General features: G+C 42.8%; 1 protein-coding gene across 2 annotated transcripts in view; it reads right to left on the reverse strand.

The window, feature by feature from the left end:
* The window catches only part of SCARB2 (scavenger receptor class B member 2), a 101,704-nt gene that overhangs the window by 15,486 nt on the left and 58,266 nt on the right, over positions 1-27,952 (reverse strand). For both annotated transcript variants that reach the window (XR_013622533.1, XM_078772745.1), the window contains exons 7-11: positions 26,289-26,467; positions 24,992-25,110; positions 24,732-24,805; positions 20,514-20,565; positions 4,437-4,595 (exon numbers count right to left, since the gene is read on the reverse strand). Coding sequence is in view for 1 of the 2 variants with exons in the window: in XM_078772745.1 (XP_078628871.1) it covers positions 4,437-4,595; positions 20,514-20,565; positions 24,732-24,805; positions 24,992-25,110; positions 26,289-26,467 (583 nt within the window). In the remaining variant the exon portion in view is untranslated. The remainder of the gene's footprint in view (positions 1-4,436; positions 4,596-20,513; positions 20,566-24,731; positions 24,806-24,991; positions 25,111-26,288; positions 26,468-27,952) is intronic.

Below are 27,952 nucleotides of genomic sequence, written 5' to 3' on the forward strand. Positions count from 1 at the left end.
TAAATTCCGTCGTTACTTATCCAATCTCAACCAAACTTGACAGGATGACGAAGGGTTACATTATTAAGGTTGTAGCCCATTCATTTGCCCCCCCTCCCCAAGGGGGTTTTCTCCCCCGAGAGGGTTTTCCCCGGCATTGCCGTCAATGGGTTGCGTGTTGAGGTGCATAGCCATATTAAGTTAGCTTTATCGTGGCGTTCTTCCAAGGCCGCTTCGAATAACAAAATAACGATAATAGCGTAATATTCATGTTATTACATAACAATATTTATACCAATAATATCTCACCTCCCCAAGGGGTTTTTCCGGCGAGTCAACGTATATAAATAGCTTATCATGGCATTTTCGTGGGAACAACGGCCTCGACCAGAAGTAATGAACAGCAATGAATACTAGTACCCGACTGCAAAGCCTCAATGAGCCGGCGAATCCAAAGCTTCTTGCCACTATTTTACCCATCACGATGGCATCAGTAGGTTAGGTAGTTGATAGTAGGTCGGTGTAGGTACCGTACCTGGTAAGACTTGGTAAAAGACAAGAGCAGACAGTCCTCCCCAATACCTACATACAATAAATGCCACAAGAAGCTTAAGGAAGTAACTATAGGATGTGCTAGCTTAAGGCCTATTTTAAGAAATTTTAACTGGGCTTAACATACGTTTTCACAGTATGTGTGTCGTCTTCTAACTTCAGCCTCTGTCAGGGCTGGTTCTCTCCGGGCACGGCAGCTTCCTCCACCAGAAGAAGTTAGCTTGCAGTAAGATCAGTGCCGACAGATCAGACGATAGCGCCGTTGCAACGGCAATGTGTGACTGTCGTTAATCAAACCGAGCTTTCTTTCTTTATGTAAACCGCTTATACCGTATTTCTGGCCGTGAAAAACTATCCCCTACGGCCGCTAGATTTCTAAAAAATAATTCTTCGTCAATTTTAGAATATTTGACGCCGTTTTCAGCGTCTGAAACGCGTAATAAGCTTTAAAAAAATATTTTTCAAATGCTCGAATCTCATTGGTTCCGGTGTTTGGTGACGATTTTCGTTGAAGATAACGAGGTTGGTCTTGACGTATTTTAATTACAAATTAGAGGTGCATTAGATTGTGAATCAAAGAAAGACGGGTGAAACAAACTCCTATTGAACTTTTTCGCAATTGTTTTATGCAAACTTCCGCATCCGGTCGATGGCGGCCTCCATTGCGTGATTTGGTTTTAGAAATATTTTTTCAAATGCTCGAATCTCATTGGTTCCAGTGTTTGGTGACGCTTTCGTTGAAGATAACCAGGCCAGTGCGGGCCGAGGTTGGTCTTAAAGTATTTTAATAATAAATTGGAGGTGCATAAGATTGTGAATCAAACAAAGACGGGTGAAAGAAACTCCTATTGAACGTTTTTCAATTTGTTATGCATACTTCCGCATCCGCAAGATGGCGGCCTCCATTGAGCTTCGGAATTCTCAAGCCAAGGCATAATCTGGTTTTCGACATAATACGTACGCGTTTATTGACAACACCGGCTTCGCCGGCTATTACTAGTACCGACTGCAAAGCCGCAATGAGCCGGCGAAGCCAAAGCTTCTTGCCACTATTTTACCCATCACTATGGCATCAGTAGGTTGGGTAGTTTGTAGTAGGTAGGTGTCGTCGGTACCATAACTAGTTCAAAATGACACCATTTGCATTCTGGATGAGATTAAAGTTTATTAAAATTTCCTTCTTGATTAATTTGGTGAATGGTCATTCATTCAATAGTTCATTCAATATTCATTCATTCTTCTTGATTAATTCGGTGAATTCCGTCTCAACTTCGGATATTTCCGGCCGTGAACAACTATCCCCTACGGCCTCGAGATTTCTAAAAAATAATTCTTCATCAATTTTAGAATATATGACGTCGTTTTCAGCGTCCGAAATGCGTAATAAGCTTTTAAAAAATATTTTTCAAATGCTCGAATCTCATTGGTTCCGGTGTTTGGTGACGATTTTCGTTGAAGATAACGAGGTTGGTCTTAACGTATTTTAATTACAAATTAGAGGTGCATTAATTAGATTGTGAATCAAAGAAAGACGGGTGAAACAAACTCCTATTGAACTTTTTCGCAATTGTTTTATGCAAACTTCCGCATCCGGTCAATGGCGGCCTCCATTGCGTGATTTGGTTTTAGAAATATATTTTCAAATGCTCGAATCTCATTGGTTCCGGTGTTTGCTGACGCTTTTCATTGAAGATAACCAGGCCCGTGCGGGCCGAGGTTGGTCTTAAAGTATTTTAATAAGAAATTGGAGGTGCATAAGATTGTGAATCAAACAAAGACGGGTGAAAGAAACTCCTATTGAACGTTTTTCAATTTGTTATGCATACTTCCGCATCCGCAAGATGGCGGCCTCCATTGAGCTTTGGAATTCTCAAGCCAAGGCATAATCTGGTTTTCGACATAATACGTACGCGTTTATTGATAACACTGGCTTCGCCGGCTACTAGTACCCGACTGCAAAGCCGCAACGAGCCGGCGAAGCCAAAGCCTCTTGCCACTATTTTACCCATCACTGTGGCATCAGTAGGTTAGGTAGTTGGTAGTAGGTAGGTGTAGGTTGATAGTAGGTCGGTGTAGGTACCGTACCTGGTAAGACTTGGTAAAAGAGAAGAGCAGACAGTCCTCCCCAATACCTACATACAATAAATGTCACAAGAAGCTTAAGGAAGTAACTATACGATGTGCTAGCTTAAGGCCTATTTTAAGAAATTTTAACTGGGCTTAACATACGTTTTCACAGTATGTGTGTAGTCTTCTAACTTCAGTCGCTGTCAGGGCTGGTTCTCTCCGGGAACGGCAGCTTCCTCCACCAGAAGAAGTTAGCTTGCAGTAAGATCAGTGCCGACAGATCAGATGATAGCGCCATTGCAACGGCAATGTGTGACTGTCGTTAATCAAACCGAGCTTTCTTTCTTTATGTAAACCGCTTATACCGTATTTCTGGCCGTGAAAAACTATCCCCTAAGGGCCCCGAGATTTCTAAAAAATAATTCTTCATCAATTTTAGAATATTTGACGCCGTTTTCAGCGTCCGAAACGCGTAATAAGCTTTTAAAAAACATTTTTTCAAATGCTCGAATCTCATTGGATCCGGGGTTTGGTGACGATTTTCGTTGAAGATAACGAGGTTGGTCTTAACGTATTTTAATTACAAATTAGAGGTGGATAAGATTGTGAATCAAAGAAAGACGGGTGAAACAAACTCCTATTGAACTTTTTCGCAATTGTTTTATGCAAACTTCCGCATCCGGTCGATGGCGGCCTCCATTGCGTGATTTGGTTTTTGAAATATTTTTTCAAATGCTCGAATCTCATTGGTTCCGGTGTTTGGTGACGCTTTTCGTTGAAGATAACCAGGCCCGTGCGGGCCGAGGTTGGTCTTAAAGTATTTTAATAATAAATTGGAGTTGCATAAGATTGTGAATCAAACAAAGACGGGTGAAAGAAACTCCTATTGAACTTTTTTCAATTTGTTATGCATACTTCCGCATCCGCAAGATGGCGGCCTCCATTGAGCTTCGGAATTCTCAAGCCAAGGCATAATCTGGTTTTCGACATAATACGTACGCGTTTATTGACAACATCGGGCTATGAACCACAAAAACGTGTGATTAGCTTTTTAAATAGTCGCTAATGCTGTTTATAACACTAAATGAATAAATTTGGAGGAATCCCGACATGTGTGAGGTAAGTTTTACTTCCAGAACTGAGCGAAGATCTACTGTACTCTAGGTACCCCATAAGTGTTGGGTTAATAACATGACTTTTCCTGGGGCTAACGTGGCATTTTTCGAAGCGAACTTTTGAAACTCACTCTTGATGTTTAACACGAAACTGAAAGGGAGGAAGCCCGGGGTGTGCTCATTTACCAAGCAGCTAGCTTGCGCTTGCCAAGCCAGCCGTTCCTTAACGGTTTTGAATGGAGTGCTTGCTCGAACGCTGAAACCACTTGGCGATCTCTCCACAAGAAACTTGGTAAATGAACACACACCCAATGTTCTTGAGACCCGACCATAGATCGACTGTAATCTATATACCCCAAAGAGGAATGACCCTTTCTGCCCCTCCCGTAGTTAGCGGGTGTACTAGTAAAACAAAACAGCCGATCCATGCATTCACGAGCCAATGAGCAGCAATCTGCAAACGTATAATTCACCTTTTCCTGTGACCTTATTTAAGGGAAAATATTTTCATTTCAATTCCCAAATATTATATCTATTACTAGCAATTGCTTTTTCAATTTTCTTGCAAGAAAACTAAGAAAATTAATTTTCCTGCTAAAAACAGCAAATAAAAGGTGCTGATTGTGTGCAAAGTAATTCTGTCTGTTGTGATCAGGAAAGCACTAGAATTCCACTTTGGACTTCCTGACTATCCTCAGGTGCATCTCTCGATGCAAGACTTACCCTGGACGTGACCCGGGCGTGACGGCAGGCCAGCCAGGCGGCCACCAGCGCGAACAGCCCCGCAAGTGCTAGGAGGATGTACGGGATGTTGAGGAGCAGGGAGATTTGGATTTGCAATTGTGCAAGCTCACCTGCCGCTTTGGGTTCGAGCTCCATGTTCTGTGGCACACACGCATCGAGTTTCATCAATACGCACCTAACGGTGCACAATGCGGAGCACGGTTAAGGTGGTACACTTGGTGCGAATACAGTCCGGCAAAGTCGACCATAATCAAAGAAGAATGATTCAGATCTAGTCTTGCTGGTGAAAGCTACAGTGTCTATCTGCATTGGAGGGCAGGTAGAACGATGGATGAACTCAACAAGCCTTTGATTGAGGTATGCTAACTGCCGATGGAGGCAAGGCGAAACTGATATTTTGGGCATTAACACCTCGCCGGAACAAAAAAAGGGTCGATTCCCAGAAACGTTAGCTTCTCCTTGCCTCCCTCAGCAGTTAGCATACCTCAATCAACATCCTGTTTATTTCATCCATTGTTCTACTGGAATCTTACACAAACCCCATTCGTCCTCTGGATGTTTGCGCCCAACTTTGACCCCATTCTGCCGTTTCACCCTATGCCACCTCACTCTTCCATGAGCCTCGATTATAAACACAAAGAAAAGGAAATACACATCCCAGTATCAATGGGTATCCCACGACTCCGACATCGTCATTAAGTCACTGAGAAGTGGTAGGGGAACTATTTCAAATACGAATAATTTGGAGTCAAAAAGGTGGAAATCTGTTCCTTTTGTGGAAGTCTTACAATTTTTGTATTTTTTTCTACAAATGTACATAAATATTGGTTCATGAACTCGTGAGGTAGTCTCTTTGTGTTGCAGCGTGGGCGGCTACAGAAGACACCAACGCAAACCTAAATTTTACCAAAGGGCATCATAAACCACCGCATTCCTTGGGATGTCAGGAAGCCTGAAATCCATGATTACAAGCTGAAAACGAATTACAATGGGAGCTGTGGGCGTTAGAATTGAGGCGGTATATATGAAAATCTCCATTTAGTGAAACATCGCATTCAACAGGATCCTTCCCCAGACAATTTTCATACATGATGGTCCCGTCCCGACAGGGTTCTCCAAGGAAATCTCGCTTGATTTATAGCATGAATGGTCAGTCATTACAGTGTCAATTTAGGGTGACAACATAACAGTTACATTGTGTGAGTTCTCAGATTGTTCACATCGGTGTCGTCAGTACGACTGTCACCGTCACCTGAACTGACATATATGGTGAGACGATTGGCACACGACACTGGAACTGTTGAACTGTCAGCTTCATCATCTGCTGGTGGTGCTGCTTCACAGATGCATGCAAGAGTGTATGGCTAGCCATGTTCCACACATGTACATTCACTGGAGCAGTAATATTTGCAGTTGCAAATGAGACTGCTGAGCAACTCTGATGCTGAGACAGTCTGCCTCATGGGCTTTGGATGTAGCAAGTTGCCTGTGTCCTTCTCATATCCATACTCTCTGGGATCGGGAAGACACTGCATGTCTGACAAGGCCTGTCTTCATACCATGAGCAGGTAATAGCTTTGCCGGATGTGGAGCCGGAAACTGTTATCCATTGGTGTGTGGTTCCTATGCAGCCTGTGGCTGCTGACTGCATCATTTTCTGGGGGTATGGCAGTGCCGCTGATGCAATGCCCTCTATTACCAGTCAGCTGGTACTCATTTTTTCGTTCTCTGAAGGATGACAGGCTGAGTCGACCCACCTGGTTTTATTTCAACGGTATGACAGGGGCTTCAATGCAAGACCCTTGGATCTTAAGCCAGCCACCTTAACCGTTAAGTCAACACCGAGCTACCTATCCGTTGGTACAGTAGCAACTTCTTGCCTGCCATGTTCAATGCCGCTTTATTAATTTATTTTTATAAATTGCTGCTACCCTTCCCATACATGGATGACACAAATGTTGTACTTGCATCCATCTCTTCGTCTGATATGAGACCGGTCGATCCCAGAGTTCTGAGTGGTTGAAACTTTTGCGGTTGCCGCATCATCTGTCTGAAGGCTGTTCACTTTCCATGTCTATGAAATGCACTAAAAGTGTCACATCCTGTGATGCAGTAGCGTCCGAGTGCAATGTTTTACTGGTCTCTGGTCAGTTTTTCATGCAACAGATGCACTTCAAGTGTTTCAAGTGAGAAAGTGTTTCAAATTTCTGGGAACTGGAACATCTGGGAGGACGTGAATTACATTTCCCTGCTTTCCCCGACTCCGCTTCTCTCTTGGAGAACAGTGCATGCCACAAGTGAAGCAATTGTTTATCCTGTCGCAGGCAGGATTTCGCAGCTGCGATCTTTTGACAGCAGCAAAGTCATCTCCATGTCTGGTTGAAGCAGCCGCTGTACTGCTATGCTACTGCTTTCACTGTGCAATTCCTTTATTAGTCTATATGTGTTGTCGACTGCAGTATGTTTACCTACAATCTCTATGGTATCTGAATGTTTCACCCTGTTAAGGGTGTCTGTTTTATTCTTGAGTAGGGCTTGTCCAATGTCATCCTGGCACTGAATACAAGCTGAAAAGAAGGATTCCAGGTTCACAGTGTTATGGCGAACATTCTGGATTTTTCTTTGAGAAAGGTTCAGAACAAAATATGCAGGATTTTACATCAAATATGTCCAATCTGGCCTTCTAGGTAGGTGCAGCAACACTAAACTAGAACAGCACTCGGTAGAGTGTATACCTCCGCCAGGCTGAACAGTTTGTTTTGTATCCCAATTATAGACCTGATCTGGATTCGGACCTGAAGCAAAATGTAATCGGCTTGTACTTGTCACCTAACAAACTCATCCACCTAGTTTAGTCAAAAGTCATCCATAACTTTTTAAAATATTGTGTTATATGTCGGTTTTAGACCGATTACTCAATGGAGATGAATCACTTAAAAATTAAATAATTATCGTATCCGAATCCATATTCAGATCTTCACCAAAATCGAATAGATTCGTCCTTGTCACACACACAACCTGTCCATGAGGTTTCATCCAAATCGGTCCACGTTTTGAGATATCCTGCTACATATTGTTTTTGGCCCAATCTCCCAATGGTGAAGAATCACTTGAAAAGTTATACTAGCCGGATCCGAATTCAGATCTTCACCAAAATCGAATCATTCCGTCCGTGCCACATACAATACCTCTCTGCCAAATTTTGTCCGAATCCGTCCACAACCTTTTGAGATATCTTGTTCACAGACAGACAAACAGGAAGACGTCATGCAGAGCACGATAGTTGGAAAATCCACCTCCTCCCCCCCCCCCCCCCAAAAGGATACCATTGATCCATCAAAGATTAAAATTGACGATTTCGATCAAAGCTCGGGTTGATCTGATGAAAAGCGGCGATTTTACAAATGAAAATCGATGATTTTAGGAAGTTTCACCTTGACTTCACCTTTGACCTTTTGACCTGAAAAATAGTTGGTTTCCCAATTCAGTGAAGTACTATGCAAATGCTGTTAAATTTTCAGGTCAATCGGATGAAAATTGATGTTTCTTCAGATGAAAATTTATGATTTTGGAAGTTTGACCTTGAGTTGACCTCTGGACATTTGACCTCAAAAATAGTTGGTTTCCCAATCCAGTGACTCAATATACAAATACTGTTCTATTTTCAAGTCAATTGGACGAAAATTGACGGTTTGTCATAATATGACAAACGGTGGGAGGGAAGGAGACGGTGGGAGGGATTTTCGAAGCTCCACACGGTCTCCACGTTTTTCGAAGTTAAGTCTGTTCACAATTGTATTTTGTCGAAACTGTATTTATCTTTCGGTGTGTGAAGTTATTGTGTGCAACTTTGGTTGTTTCTCGGTGTTTATCTTTCATAAATTGATCGTCTGTTTGCCGTGTCGTGTCTTGAGGCCTTGTACAGTGTGCACTGTACAACCTTGAGGCTTTGTTTTTCTCTCAGCGGTCCGTCGTTTGTGATCCAATAACTTTCGTTCTCTGTATTCCCAGGCTTTTCACCCATAGCCTACTTCCTTGTGTAAATCTCAACTCAAAAAAAACAAACAAAAAACAAACAAAAAAAAAACATTTCCTTCTCTGTTCTCATTCGTTTATTCATTCTTATTCGTTCGTTCGTTCTTCGACCACGTGTTTCTCCCCCATTTCCCCAGATAGTTTTCACTCATTAACCTTCAATGTTTACACTTTCCCCTCAAGTTATGTATTCCGTCATATTTTATAACACCTTTTTCTTCTTCTTCTTTAAAAGGCTGCTTTCGACTTGCTCACCAAATCAATTCATCCCAAAAAAAATATCCATCTCCTATAGTGCCTTTTTTCTACATTCCCTAAACTCTCCTGCACTCCATCCTCCATCCAGCGTCCTTAAACGTATTTTTAACTCGAAGGTCACAAGAAACTCATTTTGCAATAAATGTTCGTTTCCCATAAATCGTACACTTTCAAAAATCCAATCTCACCCCTCCCCTCCAAATCTTCCCCATAACCCCTCCCCTCCAAATCTTCCCCATCACCCCTCCCCTCCAAATCTTCCCCATCACCCATCCCTTTCAAATCTCCCCCCTTGCCCCCTCCCTCCTAAACTACCCCCTCACCCCTCCCCGCCAAGACGCCCCCTCGCCCCTCCCCTCCTAGACTCCTGCCTCACCCCTCCCCTCCAAATCTCCCCCATATCCCATCCCTTTCAAATCCCTCCCCTTGTCCCTTCCCTCCCAAACTCCCCCCTCACCCCTCCCCTTCAAATCTCCCCACCCTCATTGCTTCTCAATTTCCCCCCTCTCACTCCCCCTCCTCAAAGCGTCCTCCCCGCTTCTTCCCCCTTCAAACTCTCACCTCCATCTCCCCCAACCTTCTGCCTCGCTCTTCCCCCTCCTCAAATAACACCTCATTGTGGCTCACCCAATCACCATCAAACCTTTTGTCCGCCCCATCCTTCCCTTTCTCCGAGCTATTCTGAAATCTCTGACACACCTTCAACAGCTCTCCCTATCTCTTCCACCTCTTCCACATCTTACCCTACCCCTCCTCCCCCCTGTTCTGTATCTGATGCTCCCCCTTCCTCTTCATTAACGGTATGGACCTCAAACATCCGGGGCCTTCGTTCAAACTTAACTGATCTCTCCATACAGGTTGCTTCTGTCAAACCAGACGTGATCTGCTTAACAGAAACTTTCCTCCTTTATGATGTCTCTGATTCCATAGTATCTCTCCCGGGCTACTCCCTCCTCCGGTATGATAGACCTGAGCCTCGTCCTGGAGGCGGGGTTGCTATCTTTATCAAAAACTCTCTTCCTCACTCGCCCTGCACTGCACTCTCTCCACCTCACCCCCAGGAATACCTCTGGCTACGGCTTCCCCTTCGCTCCCACCTCTTGTTCATATGTGTGTTGTACCGTCCACCAAACAGTGATGACTCCATCTACATCTCGCTGTCTGATGATATGGACCAACTTCTATCTACTCATCCTAACTCTCTCTTCCTCATATGTGGTGATTTCAATTGTCACCATGCCAGTTGGCTGGGTGTGGGTACCTCTCTCACCAGCCATGGCTCTTCAGCAAAGGACTTCTGCGACTCACTGGGACTGACACAATCTGTCAATTTCCCGACCCGGATCTCAGTCAACGGAACATCTTCTCTTCTGGACTTGGTTATGACTAACTTCCCTGAAAATGTCTGCTGCTCTTCTTCTGCTCCGATCGGATCATCTGATCATGTCCTTGTTAAAGTGGACATCTCTCTGACCATCCTCAGGGAGCCTGCTCAGCGTCGACGAGTCTGGCATTTCACTCAGGCCAACTGGCACGGTCTTCAAGCAGCCATCAATCATCTGGACTGGTCTCCCATCTCTACCACCTCTGACATCAACTCATCCTGGGAATTCTTCCAAAGTAAATTGCTCTCTCTCATGCACAGATTTATCCCATCTCGTCTTCAGTTGTCATACCCTTCCTCCCGTCCATGGTACACGGAATCTTGTGGTGAGGCTGTTGCCCAGAAACAACTTGCCTTCGTCTCCTGGAAAGCAAATCCAACGGAAGGAAATCTCATTTCCTTTCACAAAGCCCGAAACAAGTGTGTGTCCACCCTCAGGAGAGCCAGGAAACAATATCTCTCCATTCTCAAGACCGAACTCTCTTATCTGTCTCCCTCTTCCAAATCCTGGTGGCGTCTGGTCAAATCCGTTTCTGGTGTTTGTTCCCCCTCCATCCCCTCCCTTACCTCAAACGGCTACACAGCTGACTCCGCACGTGAAAAAGCTGAATGCCTCAACTCTGTGTTTGCCTCTAAATCTTGTGTCCCAAACCCATCCCTCTCTGTACCCACCATACCCAGTCGTACCCTGCTGCTCCTGGACTCCGTGTCCTTTCCTCCTGACAAGGTGGAAAAGTTTCTGTCAACCCTCGACTCTGATTCTGCAACTGGACCCGACGGCATCAGCCCACGGGTCCTAAAATCCTACTCTGCTGCTCAATCTCACCCTCTCTCTGTTCTCTTCACCCTCTCTTTTGCTCAAGGTCAACTGCCATCTGCTTGGAAATCAGCCAACATCACCGCTTTGCACAAAAAAGGTGCAAAAACAGATCCTAGCAACTACAGACCAATCAGCCTTCTCCCAATTATCAGCAAAGTCATGGAATCCATCATTGCTTCGGATATGAAATCTTTCCTCTTCTCCAATGGCTTGATCTCTGATCATCAATTTGGTTTCAGACCAGGTCACTCTACTCTGGACATGCTGCTTCTGCTGTCTCAACAATGGATGGAGGTCCTCAATGCCAAACAGGAAATTAGAGCTGTCTCCCTCGACATATCACGTGCCTTCGACACGGTCTGGCACCCCGCTCTGCTCACCAAACTCTCCTCCTTTGGTATCCATGGAAATCTCCACGCATGGCTGGCGGACTTCCTCTCTAGTCGTCGTCAACGTGTGGCCCTGAATGGGTTTCTCTCATCTCCTCTTCCTGTTCAGGCTGGAGTTCCCCAAGGCAGTGTTCTGGGCCCCGTGCTTTTTCTGGTCTTCATCAATGATCTCTCTGACTCTCTCGAAAATCCTCTCTATCTCTTTGCTGATGACTCCACTCTCTGCCGCTCCATTCCTCTTCCCTCAGATCGGCAGTCTGCTGCCTCCTCACTCTCTGAAGACCTGGACAAAATCACAGACTGGTCAAACAAGTGGAACATGTCTTTCAATCCTGACAAATCTCACACTCTTACTATGTCTCTCCGAAAAGATCGACTGGACAACCCTCCCATCTACTTTCTCAACAATCCTCTCCAAGAAGTTCTGTCGCTCAAGATTTTGGGTCTCACTATCTGCCATGATCTTTCTTGGGAAAACCACATTTCCAAGCTGGCCTCCAATCGCCGACTGGGCATCCTCCGTCGTGCGAAGTCCTTCCTCGGCACACCTGAGCTCCTCACCACATACAAGGCTTTCATCCGCAGCTCAATGGAATACTGTTCTCCCCTATGGGCCGGTGCTCCTGCCTCACACCTAGCTCGGCTTCACGCTGTTGAAACCAAAGCTTTCAGAATTATTGGAATCTCCTGCGATGAAGCTATCTCTGAGGGCCTTTCACTCACTCACCGCAGGCAGGTAGGTGGTCTTTCTGTCTTCTACCGACTCCGCTCCGGCCTTGCACCCCCAGCTCTCTCTGTGCTCTGTCCCCCAAATATTCCTACAGGTCGCACAAGATCTGCCAGCAACCCTCTGACGGTTAAACTGCCGAAATCTCGGCTCTCTGCTCACCTTCACTCTTTCATTCCTCTTTTCTCCCGCCTCTGGAACAAACTCCCTCACTCCCTTCAGTCCCACTCCTCCCTCCAGGTCTTTAAAACAGCTGTTCACCACCATCTCTTATCTTCCCCCATCCAAAACCTTGATCTTTTCTACCCCCGCTAATTCACCCCAGATCCACCTTGTTTGAAATTCCAACTTCTTTCCTGGAAGTCCTGGCAGTGTCCATATGTTTTATACCTCTCCCACCGCCCCCTTCCCATGCCCCCCCCCCCAAAGCCCTCGCCCTCTCTCAGATCTCTCGATGTCTCCATGTCTCTCGGTCCCTGCTCTCAAATGTTGTGTTTGTGTCCTTCCCCCTCTCTCCCCATCTTGTCTACCGCTCCCGATGTTATATGTTTTATGTGTCGGTTTGTCTTTCTGTGTGATTAATGTTCGCTCTTTCACGAGCCTCGATCTTGTATACAAAAAACAAAAAACAAAAAACAAAAAAAAAAAAATGAAAATTGATGATTTTAGAAGTTTGACCTCAAGTTGACTTTTGACCTTTTGACCTCAAAAATAGTTGGTTTCCCAATTTAGTGACTCAATATACAAATGCTGTTCTATTTTCAAGTCAATCGGATTAAAAATGACGATTTCAGAAATTTGACCTCAAAATCAATAGGTTTCTCAATTGTGATGACCTCTACAACTTGGTGAAGTTTTGTGAAGATCGGTTGAAAATTGTAACCTGTAGGGGAGTGACAAACAAACAAACAAACAAGAAGACGTCATGCGGAGCACGATACTTGCAAAATCCACCCCCCACCCCAAAGAAAAATATTCCATTGATACAGCAAATTGTCCATTTCATCAAGATTAAAATTGACAATCTTGATCAAAGCTCGGGTCAATAGGAAGAAAAGTGACGATTTTTCAGGTGAAAACTGATGATTTTTGAAGGTTGACCTTGAGTTGCCCTTTGACCTATTGACCTGAAAAATAGGTAGTTTCCCTATTTAGTGACCCAATGTGCAAATGCTGTTCAATTTTCAAGTCAATCGGATGAAAATTGAGGATTTTTTTTTTTTTTTGTATACTGAATCGAGGCTCGTGAAAGAGCTAACATTAACTTCACAGACAAATCGACCAGACAAACAAAATACACAAAAAGAGGGAGCGGAAGACAAGATGGGGAGAAAAGGGGAAGCACACACACACAACATCCGAGAGCAGGGAGATGTGTGGAAGGGAGAGGGCCCGGGGGGAGGAGGCGTGGGAAAAGGGGGGGGGGGGGGGGGGAGAAGTATAAAGCACAAGGACACCAAGGACTTCCAGGACAAAAGTTGGTACTGTATTTCAAAAAGTGGAATTGGGGTGAAATTAGCGGGGGTAGAAAAGATCAAGGTTGTGGATGGGGGAAGATAAGAGATGGTGGTGAACAGCTGTTTTAAAGACTTGGAGGGTGGAGTGGGATTGAAGAGAGTGAGGGAGTTTGTTCCAGAGGCGGGAGAAAAGAGGAATGAAGGAGTGAAGGTTTAGAAATGTGGCCTATGTTGACCTTTTGGCCTATGTTGACCTCAAAAATACTTGGTGGTTGAATTCAGTGACCAGATCTGCAAGTCCTCTTCAAATTTCAAGTCAATCGGATGAAAATTGAGGATTTTAGAAATTTGACAAAGTTGGTGACCTTTGGCCTATGTTGACCTTTTGACCTTTTGACCACAAAAACAATAGCCTTCTCAATTGGGATGACCTATACAGATTGGTGAAGTTTTGTGACGATCGGTTTAGAATTGTGACCTGTACGCCGGTGACAAACAGACAAGCAAACAGACAAATAGACAGAACCACAAACGCAACCGACCAATATACTTGAAAAATCTTCGATTTTGCAAGTAACAATAAGACGTCATGCGGAGCACGATACTTGCAAAATCCGCCCAACCCTCCCCTCCCCCCCCCCCCACCCAAAAAAAATTCCATTGATACAGCAAATTGTGCATTTCATCAAGATTAAAATTGACAATCTTGATCAAAGCTTGGGTCAATAGGAAGAAAAGTGACAATTTTTCAGGTGAAAAATGATGATTTTGGAAGGTTCACCTTGAGTTGACCTTTGACCTCAAAAATTGTTAGTTTCCCTATGTAGTGACTCAATGTGCAAATGCTGTTCAATTTTCAACTCAATCGGATGAATATTGAGGATTTTTGAAATTTGGCCTATGTTGACCTTTTGGCCTATTTCCCCCCAAAATATAATTTGTGGTTGAATTCAGTGACCAGATATGCAAGTCCACTTCAAATTTCAAGTCAATCAGATGAAAATTGAGGATTTTAGAAATTTGGCAAAGTTGGTGACCTTTGGCCTATGTTGACTTTTTGACCTTTTGACCCAAAAACAATAGGCTTCTTGCTTATGACGAACTCCACCATTTGGTGAAGTTTTGTGACGATCGGTTTAGAATTGCTACCTTTAGGCCGGTGACAAACAAACAAACAGACAGACAGATGAAAGATCGGTCAGAGACTGAGGGCTTGCCGGAATGTACTTTTTTATCGGCCATTTTGGACAAATATGGCGGCCGAACCACGTGACCGATGACGTCATCATTATTTGTTTTCTAAACTAATTTATTCCTTGATAATGCTCAAGAAATTTCATCTTGATCGGATGAAGTTTTGTACTTGTCGAATTATGACGTCATAATGGAGGCACCTATGACATCATCATTAATATATTTTATTCCCCATGGAGAGTTCCTTACAATGAGCCATGTCTCAATTTTTTCTATTCAGCACTTTCGGAGATATAGAGGTGCAAAGTTTTTTCCGTTTTTTCCAAGATGGCGGCCGAACCACGTGACCGACGACGTCATCATTTTTTTTTTTTCCCCCACCAGTTTATGCCGTCATATCGCTCAAGAAATTGCATCTTGATTGGATGAAGTTTTGTACTTGTCGAATTATGACGTCATAATGGAGGCCTTGGGCCGAGAGAGTTAAAAACTGGGCACAGTCTTTTCCAGGGCAAGACAAATATGTGTGTAAAGTTTGGCGATTCTACGTGCAACGGTGTAGACGTAGTACTGTGAACAAACAGACAGACAGACAAACAGATGAAAAATTGGTCAGAGACCAAGGACTTGCCGGAATGTACTTTTTTATCGGCCATTTTGGACAAATATAGACGCCGAACCACGTGACCGATGACGTCATCATTATTTGTTTTCTAAACTAATTTATTCCTTGATGATGCTCAAGAAATTTCATCTTGATTGGATGAAGTTTTGTACTTATCGAATTACGACGTCATAATGGAGGCACCTATGACATCATCCTTAACATATTTTATTCCCCATGGAGAATTCTTTACAATGAGCCATGTCTCAATTTTTTCTATTCAGCACTTTCGAAGATATAGAGGTGCAAAGTTTTTCAGTTTTTCCAAGATGGCGGCCGAACCACGTGACCGATGACGACATCATATTTTTTTTCTCCGCCAGTTTATGCCGACATGGCACTCAAGAAATTGCATCTTGATTGGATGAAGTTTTGTACTTGTCGAATTAACAAATTATGACGTCATAATGGAGGCCTTGGGCCGAGAGAGTTAAAAATTGGGCACAGTCTATTCCAGGGCAAGACAAATATGTGTGTGAAGTTTGGTGATTCTACGTGCAATGGTGTAGACGTAGTGCTGCGAACAAACAGACAAACAGACAGACAGATGAAAAATCGGTCAGAGACCGAGGACTTGCCGGAATGTACTTTTTTATCGCCCATTTTGGATAAATATGGCGGCTGAACCACGTGATCGATGACGTCATCATTATTTGTTTTCTAAACTAATTTATTCCTTGATGATGCTCAATAAATTTCATCTTGATCAGATGAAGTTTTGTACTTGTCGAATTATGACGTCATAATGGAGGTACCTATGACATCATCATTAACATATTTTATTCCGCATGGAGAGTTCTTTACAATGAGCCATGTCTCAATTTTTTCTATTCAGCACTTTCGGAGATATAGAGGTGCAAAGTTTTTCGGTTTTTCCAAGATGGTGGCCAAACCACGTGACCAATGACGTCATCACTAAAAAAAATTCTCCACCAGTTTATGCCGTCATGTCGCTCAAGAAATTGCATCTTGATTGGATGAAGTTTTGTAGTTGTTGAATTATCGAATTATGACGTCATAACGGAGGCCTTGGGCTGAGAGTTAAAAATTGGGCACAGTCTATTCCAAGGCAAGACAAATATGTGTGTAAAGTTTGGCGATTCTACGTGCAATGGTGTAGATGTAGTGCTGCGCACAGACAAACAGACAGACAGACAAACAGACAAACCAACCGATCAACATACTTGCCGGAATCTTTTCCGGCAAGTAACAAACAGACAGAATAGCAAACACACCCGACCAATATACTTCAAAAATATTCGATTTTTCAAGTAACAAACAGACAGATAAGAGTGAAAACATAACCTCCATCCACCTTTGGTGGCGGAGGTAATTATACTATTCTGATATCAATTCAGATTATTAGAACCTGTAACAAAAATATGCGAGTTATATTGGAAGAATGACATGGAGCTATTATAATGACATGGAGTCCATGCTGCAGTACTATCTGACCCTTTCCCTACATGGAATATAAAGTGAGCGTTTAATCCAATGGTGAATGTGCAAGGTACATAAATACCCCAGCAAGTAATTCTAACATCAAACTTCAGCAACTTACAGACCAAAGTTCAAACATGTCTAAAAGATAACGCCGAACATTTCAATTGGTTACCTGTACTTTTACAACCTTACAGATTACCAGGTAACAGACTATATGAAAGAGAATCTCTCATTTCTATGTTGAATCCTACGTGTTGCTCGTATTCCATTCTCCCTCCAAATCAAAAGGAATGCACAAGGAACTTTAACACAGGAGGAGGCAATTTGGCCCATCATACCTGCGCTACATCTCTATAACTAATCCAATTCATTCGTTTACCATCTACTGGGAGGGCAGGGTGAGGAGAAATGGGGATAGAGGTAGGGCCATCACCAGGGTGATATATAAATATGATATGGATTATACATCTGCACACTCACACACAATATATACACAAAAATGCATTTTTAAACATATTTTTGGAAACAAAATTTTGGGGGAGGGATGTGGAGTACATAGGGGATTATTATGGTGATGGGCATCCTTTCCTTCACCTATTTTACCTGCCTTATTCCCAGCCACCCATCCCCTCTCTCTCTCTCTCTCTCTGACAGTCATCATAATTGAAGTAACTGGTGGTTTTCAATACTGCACATTGTTATCGTGCAAATAAGGAGACTATTCAGGGCATTGCCTTAAAACAAGAAGAAAACCAACATTTAATAATATGTTTCTTACAAGGAACTTCCATGCAGGAGGAGGCCATTAGACCCATCAAAACCTGCACTACTGATATTGCCAACATATGGTTGTATGTCTGTGCTCTATTCTTTGAAATGCTGAGTGCCAAGCGAGGAAGCAGCACATACCATTTTAAAAAACTTTGGTATGACTCGGCTAGAGTTTAAACCACTGGCTTTACAGACAGACTCGGCAGACAATCTAACGATTATATCACCAAGTCTGGTTAATTTATTGGTGTTAAATTAAATAATCACCATGCACACCCAAAGTAGCATCACACTATGGCTTATGCACACCGTCATCGTGTTGCCAAATGAACTGAGTCCAAAGGTTTCAAGAAGCGGGTACGCTCACTCAGTTGTAGGCCTATCAATAAAAAAAGTGCATACGCTGCAGCTGCTATCTGCAAATTCTTTACAAGAGCCACATCGTTATTTGGCAGCCATGACAGCTCATTGCATATGAAGGTAAACCCATCTGTACAGTGGAGAAATAATTTTGACTATGGGACTATGGAGTTAAAAATATAAAAAAAGTCCAGGTATCCCAAGTTACATGGAAAATAACCGATATACAGTAAGAGTGCATTCATATAATAGTTATAACAAGAAAAAGAGCAATCAGAGATTGCAAACCCTCGCCAGGATGTATTTTCAGTGGTTTTTAAGGCTTTGTGCTAAAACAAATATGGCGGCCAAACCACGTGACCGCTGACATCATCATTTTTTTTTTCTCCACTAATTTATTCCTAGATTATGCTCAAGAAATTTCATCTTGATCGGATGAAGTTTTGTACTTGTCAAATTATGACGTCATAATGGAGGCATCTATGACATCATCATTAACAGATTTTATTCCACATGGAGAGTTCTTTACAATGAGCCATGTCTCAATTTTTTCTATTCAGCACTTTCGGGGATGTGGAGGTGCAAAGTTTTTCGATTTTTCCAAGATGGCGGCCGAACCACGTGACCTATGACGTCATAATTATCATAAAAAAATTATACAGGTGCAGTTGCACCTATAGTGATAATTTCCTGTCAATTAGACCAATGGTTGCAGAAAAAATCATATTTATTCTGTGCGGACAAACAGACAAACAAACACACAAATAGACAAATGGACTCAAATGCAATACCCTCTCCTCTGGCGAGGGTTATACAGTGCATTCAGAAAGTATTCAGACCCCTTCACTTTTTTCACTTTTTGTTATGTTGCAGCATTATGCTAAATTCGTTTAAATTCATTTTTTCCCTCATCAATCTACACTCAATACCCCATGATGACAAAGAGAAAACAGGATTTAAAAAAGTTTTGCAACTTTATTAAAAAGAAAAGACCTGAAATATCACATTGACATAAGTATTCATAGCCTTTGCTATGACACTTTAAGTTTAGCTCAGGTGCCTCTCATTTCTCTTGATCATCTTTGAGATGTTTATACACCTTGATTGGAGTCCACCCGTGGTAAATTCAAGTGATTGGACATGATTTGGAAAGGCACACACCTGTCTATATAAGGTCTCACAGCTGACAATGCTTATCAGAGCAAAAACCAAGCCATGAGGTCGAAGGAACTGCCTGCAGAGCTCAGAGACAGGATTGTGTCGAGGCACAGATCTGGGGAAGCCTACAAAAAAAATCTCTGCTGCATTGAAGGTTCCCAAGAGCACAGTGGCCTCCATAATTCTTAAATGGAAGAAGTTTGGAACAACCAGGACTCTTCCTAGAGCTGGCCGCCCGGCCAAACTGAGCAATCGGGGGAGAAGGGCCTTGGTAAGATAGGTGACCAAGAACCCGATGGTCACTCTGGCTGAGCTCCAGAGATCCTGTGTGGAGATGGGAGAAATTTCCAGAAGGACAACCATCACTGCAACACTCCACCGATCTGGGCTTTATGGCAGAGTGGCCAGACGGAAGCCAAACAGTTCAATCTTGGTTTCATCAGACCACAGAATCTTGTTTCTCACAGCCTGAGAGTCCTTTAGGTGCTTTTTTGCAAACTCCAAGCGGCCTTTCATGTGTCTTTCACTGAGGAGAGGCTTCCGTGTGGCCACTCTGCCAAAAATCCCAGATCGGTGGAGTGTTGCAGTGATGGTTGTCCTTCTGGAAGTTTCTCCCATCTCCACACAGGATCTCTGGAGCTCAGCCAGAGTAGAATTTATTGAATTTACCACAGGTGGACTCCAATCAAGGTGTAGAAACATCTCAAAGATGATCAAGAGAAATGGGACGCACCTGAGATAAATTTCAAGTGTCATAGCAAAGGGTATGAATACTTATGTCAATGTGATATTTCAGTTTTTTTATTTTTAATAAAGTTGCAAAACTTTCTAAAATCCTGTTTTCTCTTTGTCATTATGGGGTATTGAGTGTAGATTGATGAGGGAAAAATGAATTTAAACGATTTCAGCAAAAGGCTGCAACATAACAAAATGTGAAAAAGTGAAGGGGTCTGAATACTTTCTGAATGCACTGTAATAACTCTCCAAGTGCAATATTGTTCAGTATTATTGTCGTTATTACAATGAGCATCGTAACTTCTGCCATTTTAATAATCGTGGAATGAAGTACAAGACATGTACAATGCCCAGACTTCTGAAATACAGGAAAAACTGGCAAACTAGACATTCCATACAGCAAGCAGACAAAGCAGACAATGTTGAAAGATTACGTCCGTATTAATACAAACAAATACCGATGACCTTGAAGCACAAGCAAGTTTTTGGAAATGTTATTTTTGTTAATTCTTTTTCTTTACACAGGGAACTTTTTCTTTTCCTTTTTTTGTTTTTCGTCGAGTCATCGACAGGTTTGAAAGCAACTGTCGTAAAGCAACATTGATCACCTTGTGAGTGAAAGCTGAGCATTTGGGGGGTGGGGGGGGGGGGGGGGGCTCACCTCACTGAGAAACATCACAGGAAACACGAGGGTCCTTATGTTTCCCGTTTGCCTGTTGGTGAAAAAGAACAAAAGTTAGCTTTCATGTTGGGGATCTGGTTTGTCATGGATAGGGTTGTCCCTAAAATAGGTACCCAATTTATTTGTGGAATACAACAAGCATGCACAACCTTCCGACTGAAACTTATATGGAACAATTAGAGTGAAGTTGGAAGTTTTGTTTAGTACTAAACATGCCCACCTTCTATTTCAATTATCGTTTGTTTACTCTTTCGTGAACGAGCCGTTTGTGACTGCCCTGATTCAACGTTCACCGATAAATGGATCCACCATGGTGGACGCATTACGTGGCCCCCGAGATCCCCGGGCTGGACCACCCGTGATATTTGGCCACAAACTTGGATGAGCTACGGCATCGCATCACCAATGCTGTTCAGGGCATATCCCGTGGTGCCATCGGTGCAAAAGGTTTGGACTATTTCGTTCAACATCTCCGGACATTTATCGAAAGAGTAGGTGGACATGTTGAGTAATAAGCAAAATCTCAAGCATTACTCAAACTCTTCCATATTAAACTGTAAAGTTGTTTGTGCTTGTTGTATTCAATAAATAAAAATAGGTACCTATTTGAGGGTCACCCTGTAGAAGCAATCATTGAGAATGAAGAAACAGAATATGAACCAGAAGTAATCACCAAGGGTAAGCATCCCCAAGCACCCATTATCCAAGTATGGCCATATTGTTTTTGGAATGCCATATGATCCATCTTGAACTTAAAAGTTTTTTTTTACTTTTTCTAATACATTGTCTAAGGCTCGTAATGGTGCCACATGAGTGCACACACACTCACACAGATATACTGACAAGACAAACACTTAACACAGCTACTGAGCTTGGGGGAAATGCCGTCACTGCCTTCACTTCGTGGGATACTCTAAGTACCAGCGACGTCATAACAATGGCGCCGCATTTCTCACAGAATTCACCTTGGCATTTCATCAGGAGGAATTTTTTCCTTTTAAATTCTGATTTTCAACCAAGGAAGCGGCACGTATCATTTAAAAAATCGTCGGTATGACTCGGCTGGGGTTTAAACCACTGACCTCCCTACTCCATCATCTAGGAGACACCATCTCCTTACTGGATGGCCGTTGGCTCCCTTTGGGAGCTCATCCACCCTTTGTCAGGTGTTGTTTCTGGTCCTGGGAGGGTATCACAGTCACCCTTTCCACTGGCATCCCAGTGAGGGTAGTCAGCTACTTGACCATGCATCAGGTAGCACTGGGATACATGTTACCAGTGGCAGTCCCAAAAGACTGACCTGACCTGAAATTTAGCATTTAGCATTTATAACTAAAATTTAGGACTAAATTTGGTATTTCGGAATAAAGTGTAAATTAAGAAAATGTGTCCCCATCTACATCTACGAGGGTTATGGTTCTTAGGGTTAGAGTTAGGGTTGTTAGGGTTAGGGTTGTTAAGGTTAGGGTTAGGGTTGTTAGGGTTAGGGTAGTTAGGGTTAGGGTTAGGGTTGTTAGGGTTAGGGTTCTTAGGGTTAGGGTTGTTAAGGTTAGGGTTAGGGTTGTTAGGGTTAGGGTTAGGGTTGTTAGGGTTAGGGTTAGGGTTAGGTTTCACCAGAATGTTTCACCAGAAGAGAAAAAAAAAATCTATCCATAAAACTCAACATCCTGAAAATTGGAGGAAAATTATTGAAGTTATCATCAAAAAGGTGTTATTGTTTTTTTTGTCACAATCACAATTTTTGCCACAATCTCAAAAAAGTATTATGATGCAGAATCGTCTGGGAAGGCCATGCGGTGTTTGAGATTCCGAATTTGCATAAATTGAGCAATGACGAAGAAATGTGGGGTTTCCTCAGATCGCCATTTGAACTTCACCCAATGTTTTTTTTTTCAGACCACCATTTGACCTTTACCTTTAACTCGGAGGGGTATGATGTAAAATAAGTGTCAATGTTCCTTGCTCTAGTGCCTAGGCTATCTAGAAACGGCAATTATGTTCTGATCAAACAAACCTCAGTCGAGTTATGGTGAAAAGTGTTAAAATATCTATAGGGTCATTGCCTTAAAAATTAGGTCAAGACCAAAAACAAATGTCAACCTCGCATACTATTTATTCCCATTATTGATGCAAAATTTCATTCTGAAAATCCCAGCCGGATCTGAGATACAGCTCAGACATTGGGGAAGCGGATGTCTTCTGATACCTCAGTGAGATGGATGCCCCTGCCTTGCATAATCCCAGTTCACCTGTGGGCAAGGTGTAGGTCCTGTCAGCCCCCCTTACCAGGGTAACGATCCGCAGCCATGCGGTTTAAATGGCAGATGGCTCTGCACATCTGGTGGATGAGAGTCCAGTCGACTCCAACAGCACGGGTGGGAGAGGGTGAATTCCCCAACGGCCAGCAGAGAGACGGAGAGAAGTGGCGACCCCCGTCTATACCACACACTTACCTGTGTGTACCAGCCATAGAAAGGCAATATGATGGCACCGCCATCATAGCCCGAGGAGACTCGACAGACATTGGGAGATAAAAAAAGAACAAAACAAAAAAACAACCTAAATGACGGTTTAATACCTTGAGGGATGAGGGGGTGTAAAAACCTCTGAGGTACCATTAAAATTGGGGGCACTAATAGTAGAAACAAACTCTACAACAAGTATAAGCTGAGCCCTATCCTGTAGGGGCTGGCTTAATAAAATGCATCACACATTTGGATGTGTTTAATGAATCCTTGTGAATTTAACAAAGGGATGCAAATACATTTTATCACCTGATCACTTTAATTACACGTCTACCAATTATCATATTGGGCTGATAGTATAGAGAAAACTCAAAGGTAACGTACTCGTCTTTAAGCTTTTTGGTTTGGGTTCAATTCACGAACCAACTATAAAATGTCACTCTTATTTTGTAAGCAGAATGTCGCATCAATGAGTGGTCCTTTGGAAAGACGTTAAGCCGGGTGATCCATATACTAACATCTGCTGTTGGACGTCAACAAATATCTCATGAAGCCATACAATAGACTAGGCCATTATGTGCCAGTACTGTCACCTCCTGCCTGAACCAACATTACCCTGTAACAGATAGAGGACCTGTCTAAGGTTGGTCATGATCCGTTATACCCTGTCTTGGTAATACCAAATCTTCAACTTGGCTTCCAAAGATGGCTGCCACCTTGGAATTATCCCCAGGGCCAATCCTTCCTCTATCAAGTCTATCATCGTCAACATGCAAGGGCTTCACCTCAAGTGCCATGGTATATTCTGCCCTTTTTTTGCTAAGGCTGCTGCATCCCATCTTGCCCAACTTGAGGCCATTGAGTTTCAAGCCCTCCATGTCATTGGCATCTCATGACAGGATCAGGTGGAGTCTCAGGGTGGACTTCTCACTCAGTACTCGCAGGTTGGTCACCTCGCAGTCGTTTTCCAGCTCCAATCTGGTCTTCTTCCTTCTACTTTCTGTGCTCAATCATTGACTACCACCCTAGCCCCACCTCCACTAGGTCACATATGTTCTACTACAAATGCTTACCTTGTTATTTTCCCCATGTCTGAGTTTAATTTCTCATCTCCACTAATTTGATCTCTCTTGTCTTGTGCATACGGACCTAACTGTCTTTCTGAGTCTCTCGTCTGAAGATCTTCCCTCCAGGCCTTCAAATCTGCGGTCCATCGCTACCTAATTATCTCGCCCATTTTTACTCGGAGTCATTCTACATCCGCTGAGACTTTGTCTCCTATTCAAATGCAATTCTCACCTTCATACTCCATGCATTCTTAAATCGTTGTCCACCAGTTTCCCTTCAGAAGGGATATTAAGCTGTCTATTTCATCTGCTTGCATACTTGTAAACATAAAAGATCCCATGCCCAATATCTATTGAAAGGATATGATCAATTTCATCCCACAATATCGGTTGATCACAGCAGGAATTTTCAGCACATAGTGGTCTCGTCTTATTGAAAGATATCGCGATATCTTCAACATCCACCAGCAAATGCTAGCAGATGGAAAGCCTCCTGGGACGACAGGTTCACATATGCAACGTGCTACTTGCGAAGCACACGGAGGATGGGAATCAAACCCAGGTGACATCGCTCAAAGATTAAAACACTACCTTTGAGCTATCCTGTTAGCTCATTCTGGAGATGAACAATATAAATGCGGTGTGAGGTGAGCGCAGGTACGTACTCAACAAGAGACCATTTCTGTACATGCACGTTCACTTGTAGACGTTTCGCAGATCGCACAGGGAAACCTATGTACTGGAACAGGCACAACACACCGCAGGACATTGTTTTAACGGAAGCACAAAATATGTTTTCTTCACGTCATCGTCATCTTTTCAAGCCATTCCTCACTTTAACACTGAATTACCATTTTGTTTATCAGAGAAGAACTGTGCAGATGTGTAGAGATGCGAGTTAAAGTATCTGGGAAGTGGAACTCACAGGGTTAATATCAATGAACGTTTGATGTTTCTGCTTGTTGGGCTTCAAGCCCTCCACGGAATTCACATATCGTGGATCAGCTTGGTAGAAGTGTGGAGAAGACATGATGATGGGTGCTCCTGGTAGAACAAAAACAAAACAAGACGGCATGCAGAGCACGATACTACCAAAATCCACCCCCACGTACCCCCCAAAAAATTTGCCATGTATACAATAAATTGTCCATTTCATTATGATAAAAACTGACGATCTTAATCAAAGCTCGGGTCAATCGGATTCAAATTTATGATTTTTCAGATTAAAATTGATATTAGAAGTTTGATCTTGAGTTGACCTTTGACTTTTTGACCTTAAAAATAGTTGGTTTCCCAATTTTGTGACCCAATATGCAAGTATTGTTCAATTTTCAATTAATTTGGATGAAAAATGGCAATTTTAGAAATTTGACCTCCAGATGACCTTTGACCACAAAATCAATAGGCTTCTCAATTGTGACGACCACCTCTGCAGATTAGTGAAGGTTCATGACGATTGGTTTAGAATTGTGACCTGTAGGCAAGTGAAAAACAAACAGAGAGACAGAATAACAAGAAGACATCATGCAGAGCACGATACTTGCAAAATCCACCCCCTCCCAAAAAAAGTTGCCATTGATCCAGCAAATTGTCCATTTCATCAAGATTAAAATTGACGATCTTTATCAAAGCTTGGGTCAACAGAATGAAAAGTGATGATTTGTCAGATGAAAATTGATGATTTTAGAAGTTTGACCAAGAGTTGACCTTTTAGCCTCAAAATAGTTGGTTTCCCAAATCAGGGAGGCACTCTGCAAATGCTGTTAAATTGTCAAGTCAATCGGATGAAAATTGATGATTTTGGAAGTTTGACTTTGACTTGACCTTTCACCTTTTGACCTCAAAAATAGTTGGTTTCCCAATTTAGTGACTCAATATACAAATGCTGTTCAATTTTCAAACCGATCGGATGAGAAATGGCGATTTTAGAAATTTGACCTCCAGATGACCTTTGACCTCAAAATCAATACGCTTCTCAATTGTGACGACCTCTACAACTTGACGTTTCATGACGATTTGTCTAGAATTGTGACTTGTAGGTGAGTGACAAACAAACAGAAAAACAAACGCAACCGACCAATATACTTGAAAAATATTCGATTTTAACCCTAAACAGGTTAGTTTTAACTTTGCATTTTAAAATAGTCTAGCCTGTGCTTATGGTATATAGCCTACTATAATATACTATAATATATTATATTAATCCAAGTGAAGTCTTGTACCCTGATTGCAGACACTGACATTGAGTACTCCTGAGCCAAGGCAATTTCCAGTTGGCGTACAGAAGCCAGCGTTGGCCGGGTTGGCTGACGCATTGGCAAAAACGGAGGCGGGAGGGGTGAAACGAAAAGCCCACAAGCCAGCCACTGTTAGCTCCTGTTCATAGGTAGCATATACCGACCTGTAACGAAAGACGGAAACAAAAAAAAAATCAGACTGGCATGGCACAGTGTCCTATACAATTAGCATTTCGGAGGATGGAGGCCAGGGGAAATGAAATTAATAACAGAGACATCATTTCATTGCAGGATTCTCAATGAATACAAATCATTGGGATCACTCGCCTTTTATAATAAAATGGCAATATAAATGCACAACGAAAGTATACGTGCAGTATCATATATTTGTGAGAAAAAAGGGAAATATTTAATTAGGCACTACTCCGAACTTTTGTTCATTTACGTTGCCCTTCTGAGTTCGCATCCCTTCTGAGTGTCAGTGTGTTAATCCTGGCTGCATTGCATCAAAGGCCTTCTGCAACTTTAAGTTTGACCCAATCTGTAAACTCCTCAATCTGAATTTCTACTACTGGTACATCCTTCTCCTGAACATAGTCATGACTAACTTTCCATACATTCGCTCTCATGCACCAGTTTATCCCATCCCATTTGCAGCTATCCTATCCATCCTCTAGGCCCTGGCACATTGAATCCTATCAGGGGGCAGTTGCAGTCAAGATGCTTGCTTTCTCACCATGATTTCTCAAACCAGCAATAATGGTGATGCCTTGTCATTTTTCTCTTTGGCGTCTGCTCCCCTCTATCCTGTTCCGATTCCGTCCCGGTCACTCAATTCTGCACATGCTTCTGCTCCTTTCTTAGCAATGGCTGGATGCCCTCAATCTCAAACAATACGCTAGGACTGTCTGTCTGGACATATCTTGGGCATTCGACACAGTCTGGTGACCTGCTATGCTTGCCAAGCTCTCTGCCTGTGACATTCAGTCTTCATTCCTGGATTTCTGATTTCCTCCAATCATGCAGTCAATGTGTTGCCGTGAATGGAACCCTCTACTCCCCTTACCCAGTGGAGGCTGGAGCTCCCTCAGGCAATTTTTTGGGGCCCGCCTTGTTCATCATCCATATAAATGACCTCTTCAATGTTCTGGAAAACCCTCTCTTCCTTTTTGCAGACGACTTCACATTGTATCATACAGTACACCAATCCTCTGCTAGGTATACAGTGGTTGGTTGTATCTCTATCTGTTGATCTGGAAATTATTAGACACTGGCCTGATAAATGCAACATATCCTTCAATCCTGAAAATTCTCACAGTCTCACCCTATCGTTCCAGAATGATCATCAAACAAACTCACCTATTTCCTAGGTCATCCACTGAAGAGGATCGGTCTCTTGACCTTATAGGCCTCACCATCAGCCATGACCTTTCCTGGGCCGACCACATAGCTAAGCTGGCCTCCAACTGGGCATCCTTGATTGGTCCAGGTCTTCCTTGGAAAATCAGAGATACTCAGTCTCAAGGCTTTCTTTGTCTGCAGCTCAATGGAGTAGGTTCTCCGCTATGTGCTGGTGCCGCAGAATGGCATTGCCTTCCAAGATTTCGTGGAATCTGAAACTATCAAAAGTATTGTAATCTCCTGCGATT

Source organism: Myxine glutinosa, chromosome 2 (genome assembly GCF_964187855.1).
Source record: "Myxine glutinosa chromosome 2, kmMyxGlut1.1, whole genome shotgun sequence".
Taxonomy (NCBI): Eukaryota; Metazoa; Chordata; class Myxini; order Myxiniformes; family Myxinidae; genus Myxine; species Myxine glutinosa.